The sequence below is a fragment of the Narcine bancroftii genome, chromosome 6 (assembly GCF_036971445.1).
Source record: "Narcine bancroftii isolate sNarBan1 chromosome 6, sNarBan1.hap1, whole genome shotgun sequence".
Taxonomy (NCBI): Eukaryota; Metazoa; Chordata; class Chondrichthyes; order Torpediniformes; family Narcinidae; genus Narcine; species Narcine bancroftii.
Genome location: NC_091474.1, coordinates 187,260,291 through 187,282,455, shown reverse-complemented (window position 1 = coordinate 187,282,455; position 22,165 = coordinate 187,260,291). Strand labels below are relative to the sequence as shown.

Sequence of the window (22,165 nt, the reverse complement as noted above, 5' to 3'; positions counted from 1 at the left end):
CTTGACAAACACCAAAAAGCAAGGTGCCCATAATGCTCTTGCCTACTCTGTGTAAACTGACTACCGGTACTCTAAATCTTCTAAGCTGCACCACTTCCTTTGGCTACTTCCGAGTGAATGATGCCTTTGTATAGTTTTTCACCCGCAAGCTCTCGCTGACAGCTTGAATGTGCTCTAGTTTCTTCCTCACCCTTTTAGGACTTTTCCTCCAAAAGTTCTGCTTTTCAAGCTGCCGAGTGATTGCTTAGCAGTAACTATGATTTTATTCAATTAATGTTATTTGATTTTTTTTTAAATCATTTAGTGAATGGAAAGCTTGACCCCATGTGCTCATGCTCCAAATACACTTATTCAGAAAAACCAGGCTGATTTTTGTTTAAAAAGTATTAATTTTTGTGGCCAAGAAATATTCAAAATTTTAGCTGTTTTAAAGATAATCTCAGTATCATTTTGCTTAAGTCTCTATCCAGTGTTTATTTTAATTATTGTTTTATTTAAAAGATTGAGAGAGGACACACACACACACTGGCGTGATCCTCGCTGAACTTAAATAAAACTGACTGTTTTTCCTACCCACCAAAATTCTTATTTCATCAAAAGATCCTTTTGTAATAGGCAACAAATAATCTACCACTTCAATACATACTTTTCCAAATGTATCTAACATGGGCTTCATTTCAGAAATATTTTTGTACTCTGATAGAACTGGTTTCTTCAAAGATTCTTCAACAAGAACACATTTTACCATTGCCAGTCCTCACTTAAACACAAAACTACAACTTTCACTTCAAAAATGTTTACTGAAATAGTTACACCATATCCACATTGCAGGTTACACACAGAAGAGCAGCAAACTTGGTGGGAGACACTACATAATGCAAGCAATGAGCAGGAAATAATTATTTTCAATTCCACTGAATAAATGAAACTCTAAATATCCTTTGACTTAGAGGGTAAGAAATGTATTAAAGTTGATTGTGTAAAAGGAATGTTATTGCATTTGTGCATCATTCTATACTCTGCTTGGTATTTAATTTAAATGACAGCAATGCAATTAAATATCAGGGGTTGCATATAACGGAGCTGATCCACTATTAACTGCTTTCTGTCACTATTCTATCCTGCAATGTTTAGCAATAATAAAAAAAGAATAACAGTGAAGTAAAATGAAGATATTGTTTAATTTGAGTCTCCAAAGTTTTTGTTGCCGTGTACAGGATACAAGCTTACTCCGAACCATATACTTCCATCCTTGATTAAAACAGTTAGGTAATTCCATTACACAGGACAGGTGAGTGGATGGACTCCCTTGAGCTCCACCGAATTCCTGAAGTCTACTTCAAGTGTTTGAGTTGGCTTTGTTAGTTTCAGGTTACGTATGCAGCCTTTGAATGGAGTATTACTGGTCAGTGCCAACTGCCTCATATCATCTGGAATGAATAAAATATAATATGATTTGCACAAGTGAGTTATAATAGATAAGGGTGTAATTGTTGAAAAACTACATTAACAGTAAAAGCACACAGTGAATTAATCATCTTCTTTGATGAGGAAAAAGTCAATATTTCTTTTATAATATAAACCCTACAGCGGATCAATGAGCAAGCTGGTGAAATAGTGTATTTATCCTCCTCTTGTATGTTTTCTGATTCTATTGATGAGTTGGAATATTTTATTCAGAGGAGAAACGAAGTTATCACTAGTGCCTGGCTTTTACAACTTTGAATATAGCACTGCCAATGCCTCAAGGAGTAAACAAATATAATTCCATATAACACATAATTCCATATCACCACTTACAGCACAGAACAGGCCAGTTTGGCCCTACTAGTCCATGCTGTAGCAAATCCCCACCCTCCTAGTCCCACTACTAGCACCCGGTCCATACCCCTCTAGTCCCCTCCTATCCATGTAACGATCCAGTCTTTCCTTAAATGTAACCAATGATCCCGCCTCGACCACGCCTGCTGGAAGCTCATTCCACATCCCCACCACCCTCTGCGTAAAGAAATTTCCCCTCATGTTCCCCTTATAATTTTCCCCCTTCAATCTTAAACCATGTCCTCTAGTTTGAATCTCCCCCTTTCTTAATTGTAAAAGCCTATCCACATTTACTCTGTCTGTCCCTTTTAAAATCTTAAACACCTCTATCAAGTCCCCTCTCAATCTTCTACGCTCCAGAGAAAAAAGCCCCAGTCTGCACAACCTTTCCCTGTAACTCAGATCCTGAAATCCTGTCAACATTCTCGTGAACCTTCTCTGCACTTTCTCTATTTTGTTTATATCTTTCCTATAATTTGCTGACCAAAACTGTACACAGTACTCCAAATTTGGCCTCACCAATGCCTTGTACAATTTCATCATAACCTCCCTACTCTTGAATTCAATACTCCAATTTATGAAGGCCAACATTCCAAATGCCTTCTTCACCACACCATCTACATGAGTATCAGCCTTGAGGGTACTATTTACCATAACTCCTAAATCCCTTTGTTGCTCTGCATTCCTCAATTGTCTACCATTCAATGTATATGACCTATTTAAATTTGCCTTTCCAAAATGTAGCACCTGACATTTATCTGTATTAAATTCCATCAGCCATTCTCAGCCCACACCTCCAGCCTTCCTAAATCACCTTTTAATCTACGGTAATCTACCTCATTGTCCACAACACCATCAATCTTTGTGTCATCCGCAAACTTGCTTATCCAATTCTCTACCCCTACATCCAGATCGTTAATATATATAACAAATAATAGTGGACCCAGGACCGAACCCTGAGGAACTCCATTAGTCACCGGCCTCCAATTGGACAAACAATTTTCTACCACTACTCTCTGACACCTTCCATCCAACCACTGCTGAATCCATTTCACTACCTCCTTATTTATACCTAATGCCTCCACCTTTTTTCCTAACCTCCTGTGGGGAACTTTGTCAAAAGTTTTACTAAAGTCCAAATAGACCACATCCACAGCTTTCCCTTCATCAACCTTTTTTGTAACCCCTTCAAAGAACTCAATCAGGTTTGTCAAGCATGATCTACCCCTGACAAAACCATGCTGATTACTCCCTATCAATCCCTGTACCTCCAAAAATTTGTAAATAGCATCCCTCAGAACACTTTCCATCAACTTGCCCACCACAGACGTCAGACTTACAGGCCTATAATTCCCAGGTTTACATTTGGACCCCTTCTTAAACAGCAGAACCACATGCGCCACCCTCCAATCCTTTGGCACTACCCCCGTGGCCAGTGACATCCTAAATATCTCTGTTAATGGCCCCACTAACTGTCCACTAGCCTCCCTGATTGTCCTAGGGAATATTTTGTCCGGTCCGGGAGATTTATCCACCTTTATCTTTTTTAACTCAGCCATCACTACCTCCTCGGTTATCCTTATATGCTTCATGACCTCCCCACTGTTTTTCTTTACTTTAACTGGTTCAACATTTTTTTCCCTATACTGAGGCAAAGAAATCATTCAAAATTTCCCCCATTTCCTCAGACTTCTCACTCAGCCTACCCTCGCTACCTACAAGGGGTCCAATTTTATCTCTCACTAATCCTTTACTTTTAATGTACTTATAGAAACCCTTTGGATTTATTTTTACTCTGTCAGCCAAAGCCTCTTCATGCCTTTTTTTGGCCTTTCTAATTTCTTTCTTAAGATTCCTTCTACACTCCTTGTAGTCCTCCTTCAACTTCTCAGCTCCCTGCTCTTTATACCTCTTGTACACCTCCATTTTTCTCCTAACCATATTTCCAATATTCCTCGAAAACCAAGCCTCCCTATGATTTCCAGCCTTTCCTTTGATCCAGACTGGGACATAACTACTCTGTACCCTCAAAATTTCTTTTTTGAATATCCTCCATTTTTCATTAACATCCTTACCTGAAAATATCCCGTCCCACTCAATACTCCCCAAATCCCTTCTTATTCCTTCGAAATTTGCTCTTTTCCAATCCAGAACCTCAACTTTAGGCCTCTCCTTGCTCTTCCTTAAAACTACCCTAAAACTAACAGAATTATGATCACTAGACCCAATTGTTTCTCCTACATTAATGTCCGCTACCTGACCTAGCTCGTTCCCTAACAGGAGATCCAGTATTATACCATCCCGAGTCGGTTCTTCTACTAACTGATTTAGAAAACAATCCTGAACACATTTAACGAACTCCAGCCCATCCAGCCCTCTAACCGTATGGGTATCCCAATCAATGTGTGGGAAGTTAAAATCTCCCATGATCACTACCCTATGATTTTCACACATATGCGTTATCTCCCTACAAATTTGTTCCTCTAATTCCCTTGGCCCATTTGGTGGTCTGTAATACCCCCCTATTAGCACCCTCTTGCCTCCTCCACCCCTCAATTCCACCCAAACAGCCACACTGGTCGATCCCTCCATACCATCCTGCCACCTCACGGCAGTAATGTCCTCCCTAACAAGCAGAGCAATTCCTCTTCCTTTTTTACCCCCTGATCTATCACATCTAAAACAAATGTATCCCGGAACATTAAGTTGCCTCTCCTGCCCCTCCTGTAGCCAGGTCTCACTAATTGCCACAATATCGTGACCCCAAGTATCTATCCATGCTCTCAGCTCATCTACCTTGTTCACTATGCTTCTTATTAACTGATATCAAACATTTAAAAACAATTATGCCATTGATTTTGAACTGTCAGAAAATACTTAATACAGCATGACTAAATATAATTTGTTCAGCTCATTACGACAGGTCAAAACAATAAAGAAATGATGCTTTTACAATGCATCATAATTGAGAAAAATGGCACATTGACACAATATCTGTTATTACTGTATTTATATTGCTGTTTGATCATTACTAACAGAGAGTTTGTTGGAGGTCCCCAATGTGGTGCACAAGTTAATGAATTCCTAATCACATTGAGCTGAGAGTCTGAATATACTTCACAATGAGTCCCTCCACTTTATGCCAACTAACATAGCTTCATTCATTCATGCCAATTTTCATGTAAAATACACATGAAACAAAATAGTTGTTTTGTTTTCCTCTATTTTAATTGATATGTTTAATTACAAAAGTTAACATGTTTTAAATAAATATATTATTTTAGCATATCATTTAAATGCCTTTCAATTGTTTATCAATTTCTCCGATTGTTAACTATATTTCAAATTAGTTGAAAAGGTCATTGATAGCACGAGTTGTCAGATAGCCATCAGGCAGTCCACTGATAGGGTGTTAGACCTGCAGCCTAAGGGATAGTGATTGGTCATGGATTGCTTCTCAGTTTGGGAATGGCTTTAACGGTGAAATCTCAAGAATGTTGGGAGGAGCACAGCTGCAAAAGATAAGTGTAATCAGGCCAATACTGCAAGGGTCAAAATACAGAATTGTTGGAGGAATTCAGCCAGTCTTGCAGTGTCTATAGGAAGTAAAGATGTATTACTGATGTACAAAATTTTTAAAAAAGACATGTCTGAATTAAAGGTTGGGTATGTGGTAGAACATGGTATTGCAGGCACGTTCCCCACTAACTGGGCAGGCTGGCCCACCTGCTAAACTGGTAGCCTCTTCCCCCAAGACCCCTAATAAAGGCCGAGAGCCCTAGTCTCCTCCCTCATACCTGTTCTTGGACTTGAGCCAGCAGCATCCTGAGGCATGCTTGGATCTTTAGATCAATAAAACCTGTACTTCATGTCTGTGAGTGGTCATTGATCTAAATTTTAAGTGCCTTGGAAAAAGAGATTCGGTTGGAGAAGCTGGAGATCGACCCGAAAGACCTACAGGCCTCCATGAACTTCGACATGAGGCTACACTACTTGAAGGCCTACATGAGGCACCACAAAAACACAGCAGACAGCGATGAGTATGATCTACTATTTGCAGCAGTAGACCATCGCAGGTACCAATTAATCTTGCACGGGGTATGAAGAGGCGATGGTCCTGCACTGTCAGCACTACAGGGCGCTGAGAAATGCCATGTACATGCGCTTCCAACTTGGTTCCCGATGCCAAGGCCCGGGTGAGTCAGTAGACGAATTCATGTGGGAGCTGGGACGAGACTGCGGGTGCTGGGACACGACAGTAGCAGAATACCAGGAGGAGCTCATCCATGACGGGCTGGTCGCTAGGTTTCGCTCCCAACACATCCACGAATGACTCCTGCAGAATGGCAATCAGTCCCTACAGGAAGTCATGCAGATGGCCCAGGCCATGAAGACGGCCTAAAAGAATGTAGAGGCCTACGCCATGGGCCACATGGCTCAAAAGAACGCGGGGCCACACGGCCCAAATGAATGGGGAGGCCTACGCCGTGGGCCACACAGCCCCCAGATACGCAGAACAGATGACGCCATCTTTGGATTCAGGGTCCCTGCCCGACTGCCGCCACAACTGCTGAGCACACCGTGGGCAGAGCAAGTATCATGAAAGTACTGTCCTGCACATAACGTGATCTGCTCGACTGCCGGCAGAAAGGGCACTATGCAGGGGTATGCTGATCCACACGAGCAGCACCACCAGCTTTGATCGAGCAGCTCCAGTCGTCACTTCCGGTTGTGGAGAACCAAACTTCTAGGCCCACATCACAGCAAAGAGGGTCGTCACTGCCAGCTTCACTTCTGAGCCCCACTGCGTGCAATCCATGGGGGCGGCCATCTTCGGGATCTTCCAGGAGGTCATCTTGGCGGCCTCCGACTCAACGTCAGACAGTGAATTGACATTAACCTTGATCATCTTGGACCAGAGTCAACTGGACCAGAGTCAACCAGACCAGCTGGGGTGGTCCATGATGGACATAGAGGTAAACGGTCAAACCATCGGTTGCCTGTTCGATGCGGGGAGCACCGAGAGTTTCATACAGCCAGGCACCGCTGAACGCTACTCCCTGACAGTGTCCCCTGCAAAGTTCCAAGTCCCCTTCAATAGAAATCTGCGGAAAGTGCTCCGTGAACCTAACTGTGGGGGGGACGAAATAAAAAATTTCAGACTGCTGGTGATGCCCCATCTCTGTGCCCCCGTCATATTGGGACTGGATTTCCAGTGCCAGCTAAAAGGGATGCTGATGCATTTTGGCAGCCCTCAGCCCCACTCACAGTCAGGAATGACCAGTTCTGGGAGGTCCCATCCCCCACTTCTGGAGCGGCCCAATCACACGCCTGGAGGCTGGGCAGCGCAACCAACCTGCAGCCTGGCCACCCAACAGGTTCATCCACCCCTGCTGTTCCAAAACCTCACCCCAGACTGTAAGCTGGTGGCCACTAAGAGTAAACAGTACAGCCTGGAGAACAGGGGATTCATTAAGTCCGAGGTGGAACGGTTGCTGAAGGAGGGCATAGAAGAGCCCAGTAATAGTCCATGGTGGTAAAGGGGGCAGAGAAGAACCAGATGGTCATTGACCATCAACCGGTTCACCCTATTAGACACCTACCCCTTTCCCCAAATTGATGACGATGAATGAGATTGCAAAATACAGGGTCTTCTCGACCATAGGACTGGCCCTACACAGCATTTGAAGTTAACGGTCGACTGTATCAATTCTTACAGGTCCCTCTTGGTCTCACAAATGGGGTGTCGGTGTTCCAAAGGGAAATGGAGAGCATGGTGGATGACAATGGGTTAAAAGCCACTTAGTCATACTCAGATAATGTCACTATATGCAGCCATGACCAGAAAGAACATGACGAGGTTCCTGGCCACTGCAATAACGCTCAATCTAACATCAACCAGAAGAAGTGAGTGCTCAGCATGGAGCTGCTGGTGATTTTGGGGTACGTGGTGGAGCATGATGTGATTGCCCCCAACTCTGAGTGCATGCGCCCACTCCTGGAATTACCTCTATCACAGAACCCCAAAGCTTTAAAAAGGTGTCTGGGACTCTTTTCATATTACACACAATGGGTCCCCACCTATGCCAACAAGGCTCAACCCCTGGTGAAAAACATGACCTTTCCCCAGTTGGTGGAGGCCCGTAAGGCTTTCGAGAGCATCATTGATGAAATCGTCAAGGTAGGAAAGCACACCATCGAGAAGCCGGTCCCATTCCAAGTGGAGAGTGATGCTTCCGACTTTGCCCTGGCCGCCACGCTGAACCAGGCAGGCCAGTGGCATTTTTTTCCGTGCAGCCTGCAGGTTCCTGAACGCAGGCACTCCACCGTGGAGAAGGAGGTATAGGCTATAGTGGAGCCGGTGCGCCAGTGGAGACACTACTTGGCCGGCAGGCCAATCACCCTGCTGATGGACCACAGAGCTGTTGCCTTTATGTTTAATAACAAACAGCAAGACAAAATTAAGAATGACAAGATCATGTAGTGGAGAATTGAGAATTACGAGATCTTGTACTGGCCGGGTAAGCTCAACGAGCCACCTGATGCGCTGCCCAGGGGAACCTCCACAATAGCTTCTGCCATGCCGGGGTCACAAGACTCTACCACTTCACGAGGGCATGCAACATTCCCTACTCGGTGGAGGTAATCCAAGAGCTGACACACAATTGACTGGTCTGTGTGGAATGCAAGCCGCAGTTTTACAGGCCAGAAAGAGCCCACCTAATCAAGGCCACTCGCCCTTTTGAAAACCTCAGCATGGACTACAAGGGCCCCCTCCCATCCACAAATCAGAAGATCTATTTCTGAACATTGTGGATGAATACTCACTCTTCACATTCGCCATTCCCTGCCCAGACATGACCACAGCCATGGTCATTAAATCACTCTGCACCATATTCACCCTGTTTGGGTATTCTGTATACGTGCATAGTGACTGGTGTTCAGCATTCAATAGTGAGAAGCTGTGATATTACTTCCTCTCCAGAGGCATAGTGACGAGTAGAACCACCAGCTAAAACCCATGAAGGATTGGCCAGGTAGAAAGGGAAAATGGCACCATTTGGAGGCCAGTCCTCAGCCATAAAGGCTAAAGGGATGACTGTGTCCCAGTGGCAAGAGGTACATCACAGAAGCACTGCATGACACTAGGTCCCTACTCTGTATGGCTATGAATGCAACACCCCATGAAAGATTGTTCTCCTTCCCTTGGAGGTTGGCATCAAGAACCACGTAGCCAGTCTGGCTGACGGCCCCTGGGCCAGTGCTCCTCCGGAAGCACGTTAGGACCCACAAGGCGGACCCACTGGTGGAGAAAGTACACCTCCTGCATGTGAACCCCAGTATGTATTTGGTAAGATACCCAGACAGACGGGACAACACAGTGTCTATTCAGGACCTTGCACGAGCAGGAGTCCCAGCACGGGAGGTGTATCCGATACCCTTGGGCAGCAACCAGACGGCCCGGGTTGAGGATCCCACCCCCAGCACGGTCCCCTGAAAGTTTCCCCCCGCTGGAGGGTTCCCCTCCTTGGTTACTAACTAACTCTCCCCACTCCCACAGACCTGGGAGACATGGACAAATTTCAGCCCCCCAACAGCCAGCCCAGTGACCAAGCCATCGAGCCGCCGGAGCATGAAGCACAACCAGCAGGATTGCGGAGGTCCCAACGACTGGTAAAACCACCGGAGAGACTAAACCTGTAAACATTACTGTGCAACTCATGGATTTTAAAGACAGTGCCCCACATCATCCCACTGGAATCTATCTAAAAAGGAAGGATGAATGAGGTGGAACATGGTATTGCAAGGTCGATCCCCACTGAGCTCAGCAGGCTGGCCCACCTGTTGAACCAGTAACCCCTCCCCATAAGACCCCCAAAAAAGGCTGAGAGCCCTGGTCTCCTCCCTTGTACCTGCCCTTGGACTTAAGGCATGCTTGGATCTTTAGATTAATAAAGCCTTTGGCCCTTACTTCATGTCTGGGGGTGGTCCTTGATCATGCTACAGGGGAAAGGAAGGAAGGAGGAGTACAGACAAACAGATAAAAGTTGTTAATTCGAAATGATAAGAGGAAAGGTGAAAGTTGATTTTGGCTCTGTGGAAGAAGATAGAGGGGAAACGGGGGTAAAAAGAGAGAGAGTGCGAGCGCTAGAGGAAAGGAGACAAGGGGAAGATGATGGGGGAATCCGCATCCAGCCTCTCCGACGTAGAGGAGACCACAGTGGGAGCATCAGATGCAGTAGCTGATCTCTGCAGACTCACAAGTGAAATGTTGCTTCATATGGAGGGACTGTTTTGGACCATGAATGGTTCTGAGGGAGGAGGTACAGATGCAAAAGATACATCTCCTGGAGTCACAGGGTAGGTGCCAAGGAGGTGATTGGTGAGGAGGGAAGAGTGGCCGAGGGAGTTATGGAGGGAGCAGTCCCTGCAAAAGGCAGAAATGTTTTTCCCCAGCCTTGAATTCAGACGCTTGTCTCTTTTGACTTGTACCTTGAGGAAGGGCTCAGTCTTGAAATGTTGATAATATATCTTTACTGCCTTGAGACCTGCTGAGTATTTCTGTGTTTTTACTACAGTTACAGCATCTGTGTTTGTGTTTCATTCAACACTGCAAAGGATTGGCTTGAGGTGTTCAGCATAATCTAGAACAATAATTATTAATTTAAAAATGTAAGGTTACATCATGGAGCAGGTGATATAATTTTACTTAATCAATTCACTAAACTATTCATTTGTTCTAAAGGTACACTTCTTTTATTAGAGCAATATCTTCACCGGGCACACTTACTTGGTCCGGACAAACCGTGAAGAGATGGAGTTCATTCTCAACTTCCCCTAAAATGGTTTAGTGCCAAAGCTACTGAGAGGTGGGTGAACTTTTCCCACACAAGAATTCAGCACCCTCCCTAAAGCAGTTTGACATTTAGCATGATAACAAAAATAGATTGAAATGAATGTGACCATACCTGGATATCCTCCAATAAAGACTGGATCGTTAGTGTCAGTTGCAGTGGAGGTTACACTTGAACTTCTGCTTTCTACTTTATTTCCATCAACCGACAGTTCCAAACGGTATTTAATTTTGTTGACAACCACAGTATGCCACTGTCCACGACACAACTCAGTGAAGTGCAAAGGCTCATAGACAGCTGTAAATACTCCGGCTCCATTATCATTGTGAACCAAAATCTAACATTACAATGTGAAAGGAAAAATAATGTGAGGCCACACATTGTTGAGGTCCTGTTGAAGTAACTGAAATCACCATTAAAAGTTACATAAATATTTGAGGAATTGTTGCATTCCCATTTTATACTCTAATAAGTATCCATACAACCTTCTAATGCACATTTCAGGAACCTCCAAGAGAACTCAACTCACTGACTGACCTTCATTGGCCCGAGTTAACAGCACGTCATTTTTACAATAATTTTTCTTGCTGCCAGTTTTCTCCACATCTCCCTTTGTCTTAAACTTTCTCCAGCACTTGAAGGTACTGGGACTCTTTCAACTCTGTACTCGTCCGCTTCCCCAACATTAATTGTTCTACAGTTGGATGTGCCTGTGCCTTCAGATGCCAAACTTAAAATTCTTTAATTGCCTTCATGAACCTTTGCTTAATTGATATTTTATCCACTGTTTTTTTTTCCCCCTTTGTCTCAGCATTTATTTGAAAGAAATTCTGGTTTTATGTTTGCACTAAAAGTACAGGTACACGATCCTTTATCCGGGCATCTAAAATCCGGAAAGCTCCAAAATCCGGCAAGTGGGAAGAGAGGAGGCAGCACGAGTTGGGTGGCCGGGAGACCGGCAGCACAAGTTGGGCAGGCGAGGGGAGGGGGGGGAGGCAGCACGAATCGGGGGGGGGGGGGCATGAAGACCGGCAGCACGAGTCGGGCGGCCGGGAGATCGGCAGTGCGAGTCGGGCGAGCGAGGGGGGGGAGAGCGGCAGCATGAGTTGGGCAGGCAAGGTTGGGTGAGGGGAGACGGCAGCGCTTCTGGAAGGGGGTGAGGGTGGATACAGCAGCACAAATCTGGCTTTCTGAAATCCGGAAAAATACGAAATTCAGTACACACTGTCCCCCAAGGGGTTCCAGATAAAGGATCGTGTACCTGTATTATCAAATCCACAGTTGCCGTTTGCGAATCAAATCATGTTATCTTTAATGATGACTGCAACTTACTTTTCCACTGACCAGTTCGATACCCAGTCCATCCACTCTCTGACTGCTGATTCCCAAAAGGACACCATCTCTTTGAATTGTGCGGAAATCAAACTCAATTTGTAAATCTGTTCCAACCCTATAACGTGGAACTGAATTTGCACAAGGGAACAATAAAGTTAGAATGGAGTAAATCAAACAACTTGATCACATGAGCAGATAAGAAGTTGTTGGGATGCAGCAGGTCAGACTGCATCCATGGAGAGAATTGGTCTGTCAATGTATAAGGTCAGGACCCTTTACAAAGACTGAAGTGTGAAGGTGAGATAGAAAACATAAAAAGAGGGATGGGTGGAGAGGAATCAAGAGGTTATTGAACACTGTACAAATGAAGGTGAGGCAGGTGGAAAGACAAGGAAGTGAGGCAACTACTGGTCCACTAGTAGAGCAGGGTTGTGGGATGGGGGTGGGGGTTAATTTGAGAGAAAAGTGAGAATGGAGACAGATAAAGAACAGATAGATACAGTGAAACTGGATCAGTTTGAGGGTAATGTAAATTTTGGAAAATTCAATGTTCAAGTCATTGGGTTTAAGGCTATCCAGGACAAATACATGTTGTTCCTTGTGTTTATGTTTGGCCTCACCCTCACAATGGATGAGGCAGAGGACAGATATGCCTGTGTGGGAATGGTGAAGTGATTAAAATGTTGAGCAAACAGGTGGTTAAGTACATAGTCAGCAAAATGATCATCCAATCTGTCTTTGCTCCCATCAAGGAGACCATATTGAATGCACCAAATGTAGAGGATTGGTTGGATAAGGTGCATGTAAAATTGATCATTTTGCTTTCAGCTGCTTTTCTATTTATGTTATTCAAATATTACTATGCTACTGTAAATGGGCTTCAAGCAATATACTGCACACACCACTTGTTTCCCTCTATGTTCTGGCATATATCTAAGTGAGGCACATGCAGGCAAATTAACCTCTCCTGTAATGTGAAATCATTAGCTATTGTACTGCAGAACAAAAAAAAGGTGCATCAAAATATCAGAAATGAACAACAGAATGTTGACTTTCAAATCAGAAGTTGATTTTCAAAACAGAACATAAATTTGGAGATGGCACTCTTAATAAAGACACTAGCTGAAGAGATCTGGAAATCCAAATCTCACCATCACTCACTCTCTATCACTTTACCTATAGACGAAAACCAGGTACCTCCAACCAAGCAATCAGTAAGTGCATTAACCATAACCATTTTCCATTAACTTTATGTTCTTGAGAAGTCAAGAAACAACTGTCATATCAGGGCTGTCCAATCTGCTGCTGTTATGTTTGCCTACACTGGGATATTTCAGAAGAGACTTGTGCTTCGAACTTTGTTCTTTGTTTCATGCTTCTAATATCGATGTCAATTCAAAGAAATACACCAGGCTAAATACAGATCAGAAGATGGAGAAGGGGGTGATGTTGGGAGAGAGGGTTGCTGTTTAAATAGCACACAAGAGGAGCAGCTGATAGACATTGAAATTTTCAGAATCGGACATTTTGGTGTCTGCAGTTTGGCGCCCATATTTTGGTGACAGACATTTGGCCGCTGGATATTTTGGTGAAAAAAAAACAAGACTTTTGTACCCCTAGGACATTTTGGCACCAAGCAAAGCAATGATTACAAAGTTATCAATGTAATTAATTTAATTGAAATTTGTTTATTATAAAATGATCAATGACATTAATTAATATTCAAAGATGTTTACTATAAAATTATTATCTTCAGGATTCTTTGTTCTGCACATAAATATTTATTACTCTTACGCTATGGGGAGTGGCCAGCTATAAGTTGTTCATGATAAATATCTCTTCCTCTTTGAAATTACTTATGTCATCGATGAACTTCCAAATGGTTGGATGGATACATATTACTCAATAATCACTTAAATTCTGATGATCACTTGATAAAACTCATGAACCTAAGTGATTATTAGTATAATCAGTGAATAAATTATAGTGAAATCCACCTAACAGTTAGTGCCAACATGTCTGGCACCAAACTGTGAGTGCCAAAATGTCTGGTGCCAAATTATCAAGGCCAAAATGTCCTAGACACTCAAATTCTATCCCATTATCCCATAATTTACAAAAGGATGGTGTAGACTTTGAATATTACATATATATATATTTGTATCATCATGAGAAATAAAACAAGTAGAATAAATATCAATTTAATGTTTTTACCTGTTTTAGCAAATCCTGTTCCATCAAAATAAGTTCCTTTTTGACTGTTGAGAAAACAGGAGCCAACGTCCAGGCTTGAGGCTGGATAATCCAGATCCAAAATTTTGTCATTCAATTTAAAGTTACGGATGCAAGCATTTACACTATAGATGACCTGTGTTGAAAAAATGTTGAAGACTATCAAGTACAAATATATGTTGAGAAGACCAGTGTAGTGCAAATGGATTTTCAGAAGGGCTCAAAAAAATGCTTATACCGCAAAATAACTTGGTTGTGAAATGGAGGAGCCTTTTGGGACAGAAAGGTAGGTTTTAAAGTAATTGACTGTGGGTGCCATGGGGAAGCACAAATCTAAAATCTGCAGGGAATAAGTTAGAGTTTTGAAAATTAAAGACTACAAAAATATTCATGAATGGATAGAGATGGCAAGTTTTCATGTGTAATAATGTTCACATAATAAATTTGCTGAGATATCACCAAAAATGGAAGTAGGTTAAGATACCAAGGGCAGCAAATACACTAAGTTCAATTTTTGTTAAATAAACCATGAAAAATTGTGATTTAGACTGTTATGAATGAAGTTATTGAGTAAAAGAGTAAAGAAACAAAAGTACATGAAACTAAACTTTAACTGGGTCACCTGCGAGCAGGTTGAATATCCTGGTGAAGTATAACATCAAAGCCATGAGAAATCCTGAATGATATGAAGGATCACAACTATAGTTATGAGGTGAGACGAGATATTGGGACTGTTATTATTACAAAGGAGTTTAAAATTCTGAAGAATTTCAATCTGTGAATAGTAAGGAATATTTCCTAAGCTCTGATGTTGATTATCGATGGAAAATTAATGTAAAACTGTTGCAGAGAAGAGAAGGTGCCAATGCAATTTGAAGGGTTTGAGATGGAGACTAATGTATATTTTAAGAAAAAAGATCCATGCTTCACATCTTACACGGCCAATTCTTCTCGTTGTGTAATTCTTGGGCAATCCTCCGATATAAATCATTCCCACAACATCCAGGATGTCTGCATTTTTAGGGCTGACTGTAGTTGCCACACTGAGGCCAGATGTAACTACTGCTCTCTTCTTGTCTCGTACAATTCTAATCTGTAAAAATTAAATACACATTAATTAAAATAATTATAAGTTCTAATCCACAAAGCCAAAAATTGTGAAACTGAATGCTTTATCACCAAGCAAAAAGAACCAATACTGACATTTTTGGAATGTCTTTTGATTCCTCAGAACTAATCAAAAGTATTTTGTCTTACTTATTTTCAGTTTATTTGTTTATAGTAATACGATCTGAAAGCAGTCACACTTTTACATGTTTGGTGATGTCACTTTGCTTCATCTCTTCAATACCTGTCTGGAATACTCCGGAAACAGTGCTTCCCAGTTTCACAAGCACATTCGCTTCCATCCCCATGATCGCCTGCCACCCACACAATGCACCACCCCCTCCCCCCCCCCCAAAAAAAAGAGAAACACTATTTATGCCCAAGATACTGCACTTCCCACCCCACAAATCCTTTTACTTCCATCCCCTTCCCCAACATAACTCTGGGCTTTCCCCCCTACCCCCCCAACACCCACAGAAAATCACTCTACTTGTGCCTTGAAGGAGCATCTGCAGCTCTGCTAGGACTGCATAACCCATCCCAGTGATCTCCTACTGCTCAGAGAAACACCCTAATCACACCCGAGAAACAGCTTTTCCAGCTCCACAAGCACTTTCACTTCCATCTCTTGCCAATAATACAAGATGACTGACCCAGCACTCTCCTCACACAGCAATCCCCTCTCACGAAATTTTATATCCAAAAATAATACCTCAATTTTTAACCACACTTTCAAAATCATTCTTCCCCCTTGTTCGCTGCATTCATTCTCATAATACACTAACACTTTATTTCCCATTGACAAAATTCTCTCTTTTCATAATCTGCTGAGTATTTCCAGTGCTTTGCTTTACTTTTGAGATAATATGCAGAATTCAAGTTGGTTCCTTATAATTATTTTTAGGTGGCAGGTTAGTAATGGATTTTAATTTGATTTTATTACCTTATGCCATTCACCATCATTTATCTTCTGTTGAACAAATGTGCTTGCATTTCCACTTCCAAGGTCATAACTGAAATGAGCCATTCCATCTTTTATTTGAATGGTTGCAAAATCCGCATGGTTAATTCTGGCCATATAAAATACAAGCCCAGATTCTGCTTCTGTTCGTATTTCAAATTCAATTATGAGCCTGCAAACAAATTGGAATCATTAATCATTAATCATTCAATATCTTGCATTGACTATAGGATTAAATACCACACAGGTATTTAATCCTAATTTTCAACACAGACACAGGTAATTTTTAATTATGTTTCAGGTGAGACAAAAACATAAAAATGACATCTTCTTAAAGAAGTGGTTACCACATTACATAGCTTTAAATTTAATTAACAGCAATTAAATATAGACAGCCACTGCAATATATATTATGCTCAAGAATATTTATTGTATTTCTTTTTAATGCTCTTTAATCATCAGCTGGCCACATTACAGAAAAGAAAATCTGTTCAGGGAATTGCAAATCCCTTGTATATCTATCTAGCAATTTTTTATGTCATGAAAAAAATGTACTGCCTTTCTTCATGAAGGGGATACACTCTGATCAGACTTGCCTTTAGGACCTTTGTTGATTTTCCAAAGAAGACTGAGAACCAAATTTACACACATTTCTTTTGTTGTGATATATATTGCAAAGTCATCAGATTATTGGGGCAGAATTTGCTGTGAGATGCCAGCACTTCGACACCAAATTTTTTTCAATCTCATTTTTTGGAGCACCCATCTGATTGTGGAAATCCCAAATTTGTTGGTCGCTCTTCTTCTGGGTGCTCTCCGACACTGGATTCCTCAAGTATCCAGTGGTGGAGGACAAATTTACTGCAGTTTTCCAACTCTTCCCTTGGGAAATCCGCCCGCCATGCCAGTTTGTTAATTTAGACAAAAATGGCAAATCCATTCTGACAACTTCCAGGAGGGAAAAGGGTTAATGTAAAGTCATTCTCAATTTTTTGATTTAAATGAAATTTGTTAAATTTTCCGAATACAGTCAAACCCCTGTTATCCAGAATTCAAGCAACTGGCAAAAAAAAGTCATGGAAAATAAATAGGTAAAAAATGCATTAGTTCACCAATTGCACAACACGCAATCTTAAACAACCTGAAAATACACTTATCTGGCATCTACAAATCTCCATAGGTGCCAGATATGAGGTTTTTTTTTTACTGTAGTTTAATTTTTGTGAAGAGTTTTAAGTATTTTACTTCTTATAATTGTCTTTAAAATTGTTAATCGTTTCTATTATTTTTACATTTTCAAAATGACATTGCATTTCATAAGTATTCAAAGTCCTTGACGAGTTTGATAGACAGCTAAGCATTTCAGATGTTTGTGGGGTTGATCTCATCCTGGTGGTACTACATCTCTGTGAACCCCGTGATGGCACAAAGCCTATCAACTTGGGAGCAGGGGATCAATGCCAGCATGTCCCACAGGATGTCAGCAAGCATCAGTTTTGGTCAAGAGAACTGTGAGTGTCAAGAACTGACTTTTGGTAAGTATATTTAAAAAGGGAGCAGAGGGAAATTTAAGGGTTAAACAGAATGGTGATTAGTGGGACTGAGTACTACAGATAAGAGACAGTGACAAATAAAAAGAGGTGAAGCTCAATCAGAGTGGCCAGTTCGTGTGCGGCTCAAAGTAGAAGTGGGACTTTCAGGCTTTGCCTTGGGAGGCTTTGGCAAGCAGAGGCTGAGGAGGAGCTTGTTACCAGTAACGTAAGGCCAGGTAAGACCTTTAAATTTAAAAAAAGAATAGTTAATGGAGACAGCAGCTAAGGCAGAGAAAAGCAACATGTGGGAATTCAGGGGCAGCAAAATGGTTCCTGATGACGACACCTGCAGGAGGTGCATCCAGCCACATCTCCTCAGTGAGAATGAAGACAACTCCCTGGTCTTTAGCATAGCATGGACAAAGATAAAAGCAGGAAAAAGAATGGGAAAATGTTTAATTGGAAAAGGCTATTTACGAGACACTGCAGAAGAGGTTTACCAGGATGTCGCTTAGATCGGAAAATAAGGCAAGATTAGCAGAGCTGCGCCTTTTTTCTTTGGAGCAAAGAAGGATGAGAGGTATACAAGATTATGAGAAGCATAGATAAGGTGGACAGCCAGCACCTTTTTCCCAGGGCAAGAAAAGCAAACACCAGACGACAAATAAAAAGCAAAGGGGGGGAAGTTTAAGGAGACATCAGGGGTAAGTTTATTTACACAGAGAGTTGTGGGTGCCTGGAATTCCTTGACAGGGTTGGGTGTAGAGGCTGAAATAGTAAGGGCATTTAAGAGTCTCTTCGACGTGCACATGGATGGAAGAAAACTAGAGGGTTATGAAGTAGGGAGGGTTTAGTACTTTTTAAAGAATATATGGTTCGGCACCACATCGAGGGCTGAAGGGCCTACTGTGCTGTAGTGTTCTGTGAATAACTTTTCAATCTTATCACAGACTGGTATGGGAACACCAATGCCCCCAAGTGTAAAGCCCTCCAAAAGGTAGTGGACACAGCCAGGACATTGCAGGCAAAATCCTACCCACTCAGGGAACACTGACATCGGAGGGCAGCAGCAATGATCAAACACCCACACTACCCAGCACACACTCTGTTCTTGCTGCTGCCATCAGGAAAGAGTTATAGGTGCCACAAGACTTGCACCACCAGGTTCAGGAACAGCTGCTACCCCTCTACGATCAGAATCTTCAACGACAAAGTCAATTTAAGGACTCATAGTTGTGCACTTTATTGATTTTCTTTGCTCTCTCTGTATTGAACAGTTGGTTTACATTCATTATCTGTTCACAGTTCTTTTATTTGTTTACACTGTGTACAGTTTATTTTTTGCACTACCTATTAATGGTTATTCTGCCTCAGCCGCAGGAAAAAGGAATCTCAGGGTTATATGTGATGTCATGCATGTACTCTGACAATAAATCTGAAATCTGAAACTTTTTACTGAATGACTTAAATTAAGAATTTTAGCAACAGAGCATGCTATTTTTATTAAATATCTCAATACAGAAGCTAATTCTATATACTTTAAAGCTAATTTTCAAACATAATAAACAAAAGTTTGAATTTGAAGAAGTTCATGTTGTCTGCTCCTTGGTTACATTTAGCAGTGGTTTCCACAGACAAATGATAATCTTTCTGCATTCCTACTAACACTCCTTGCAATGTATTCTAATAAGCTACATGTTACATAAATGGGAATAGTCTGTCAAGTTAAATTGATGCTTTCATTTGTCATTCAGCCTTGGAGAAATATAGGTTAAATTTGTGATTGTGAAACAGATTATCGCAAGTGATTATGCTGGATTGACTTTGAGCAATTACCTTGATTTAACTTTGGTGTCATCAAATTCAATAGCAACATGACTATTTCTGGATAGGCCGAAGTATTTGGCTTCCTCCAGCATGATAGGAGGTATGTCTGCAGCACACGAAGTCTACACACAAAGTGGATTTAAAAATCAGACCATGGAAACAGTTCATCGCTACAATATCACAGAGCATCAACATATTGCTGACAAATCATGAAAAACAGTTGAATATGAAAATGTGACCAGTCAATTCCACAAGCCGATCTTGCTGGTCACTAGGTCAGACTGGATGCTAAATATAAGTATTAAATATCCTTTCAAACAATAGAGAAACCACAAATAACCCAACTTGAATCATTCACCAATCCACTTATTTGCCAGAACAATAGAACATTACAGCACAAAAAGAGGCCCCTTCTGTGCTGAACCATTTTTCTGCCAAGACCCACCCTCTTGCACCCAGTCCATAGAAATTACACTAAGCATCACCACACTGGATGGGTTCTTAAATTTCCAATTCATTCCACGTTTTGAGAAAATAAAACATAATTGTTAACATTGCAATTTCATTGGAAAGGTTTCTAGTCCATTGTAAAAGATGCTCCTTTTTTATAGCTAGTCCATGTTTAGAGCCCACCTTAGAAGAATGAAGATTACGGGTAAGATGAAAAGATCATTCAAAATCTGGAAGGGTTTTGATCAGCGAAAGCAGAAAAAGTTTTCCGATATGGAACTGTTTTAAATTTTAATGTAACTGTGAAAATAACTCAAAAGATGACTATAGTATGAGAATAACTCACAAGAGACTATTTTCCTTTCTTCATAACATCATCCAGATTCCATTAAATAAATCATTCTTTTGCTGCAAATCCTTTATCAGAGGCTTTTGTGTTTTGAACATTATTTATTAAGATAAAAAAATATATTTTAAAGCACAAACTTTTAGTAGATGGGAAACTGAAAGCAATGTTATCATCTCAGGGTCACAAAATCTGTTCAAACTCAATTTAGGTGGCAAAAGATGATGTACACATCAAAAATTACAAAGATAAACTATTTCCTTCTCCCTCTAGTGGTTACGTAGCTTTGCAAAGTATCAATGGTATTTGTCTCAGCTTTTCTTTGTGAAAGTGGAATCCCAAATGTGAAGATCTAGATTTTGCAGGAAATTGCAAACAGTAATCAGTGAATGTTTTTGAATGCTTCACACTGGAAAAAATTTTTTTGCACTTCACAAATTAAAGTTGGTACCACAGAGTTCCAGTGACACAAATTTAACCTTTGGTACTGTCCATGTGGAATTTGTATATTTTTCTGTGGCAATATGGGTTCCTATTGGGAGCTCTGATTCCTCACATCCCAAAGACATGCCAGTAGGTAGGTTAATTGGCTACTGTACTCCAGTGTGGTGGTTGTGTGTAGAAATATCACGTGAAGTTGATAGCATGTGAGAGAATGGGCTACAGAGTTCTAAGTGGAGAAAGAGATTGCACTGAGATATGGCCTAGTCTTGATCTTATGGCATCCTCTGTGTCATGAGAATTAAAGAGAATAATTGCATTGGAAGTCCAGCCTGAAATTCAGCACCTCGAAGTTCAAGAACAGTTTTTTTTCCCCTCAACAACTATCAGGCACTTGAACTCTCCATACTAGCCTAACCCAAACCATAAACTAGTCCAGGACCACCAAACGATCTGTCTGTACAACTGAAATTTCACATTACACTAACTACAACTGACTATAAAATCTATCCCTAAGACCATAAGACACACTTTACTAATCATAAGATATAGGAGCAGATGTAGGCCATTTAGCCTATCAAGTCTGCTCCACCATTTCATCATAAGATGATCCATTCTTCCACTAGGCACCACTCCCATGCCTTCTCCACATAACCTTTGATTCCCTGACTATTCAGATACCTATCAATCTCTGCCTTAAGTACATCCAAAGACTTGGCCTCCACTGCCACCCACAGTAGCAAATTCCAGAGGTTCATCACACCCTGGCTAAAGAAATTCCTCAGCATTTCTATTTTAAATGGATGCCCTTCAATCCTGAAGTTGTTTCAACATTCCTGTTCAAACCTGTTTCAACATTCAAAATGCTTCTAATGAGGTACCCCCTCATTCTTCTGAACTCCAAAGAGTACAGTCCAGGATCCATCAAACATTCTGCATATGCTAATCCCTTCATTTCAGGAATCATTCTTGTGAATCTTCTCTGAACTCTCTCCAATGCCCACTCATCCTTCCTTAAAGAAGGAGCCAAAAACTGTACCCAATAATCCAAGTGAGGCCTCACCAGTGCCTTATAAAGCCTCAACACCACATCCCTGTTCTTATATCATATTCCAATAGATATGAGTGCCAGCTTTGCATTTATTTGCCTTCTTCATCACTGACTCAACCTGAAGATGACCGTTTAGGATATCCTGGACGACGACTCCCAACTCCCTTTGCAAATCGAAATTTGAATTTTCTCCCATCCAAAGGACTT

General features: G+C 41.5%; 1 protein-coding gene across 2 annotated transcripts in view; it reads right to left on the bottom strand.

Annotated features, from left to right (window-relative positions):
- Positions 1 to 780: 780 nt before the first annotated feature.
- lama2 (laminin, alpha 2) overlaps positions 781 to 22,165 on the bottom strand; it is a 361,112-nt gene continuing 339,727 nt past the window's right edge. For both annotated transcript variants that reach the window (XM_069886986.1, XM_069886987.1), the window contains exons 57-63: positions 19,680 to 19,792; positions 16,294 to 16,483; positions 15,181 to 15,336; positions 14,226 to 14,379; positions 12,009 to 12,139; positions 10,791 to 11,013; positions 781 to 1,430 (exon numbers count right to left, since the gene is read on the bottom strand). In XM_069886986.1, the coding sequence (XP_069743087.1) occupies positions 1,279 to 1,430; positions 10,791 to 11,013; positions 12,009 to 12,139; positions 14,226 to 14,379; positions 15,181 to 15,336; positions 16,294 to 16,483; positions 19,680 to 19,792 (1,119 nt within the window). In that variant the 3' untranslated portion in view covers positions 781 to 1,278. The remainder of the gene's footprint in view (positions 1,431 to 10,790; positions 11,014 to 12,008; positions 12,140 to 14,225; positions 14,380 to 15,180; positions 15,337 to 16,293; positions 16,484 to 19,679; positions 19,793 to 22,165) is intronic.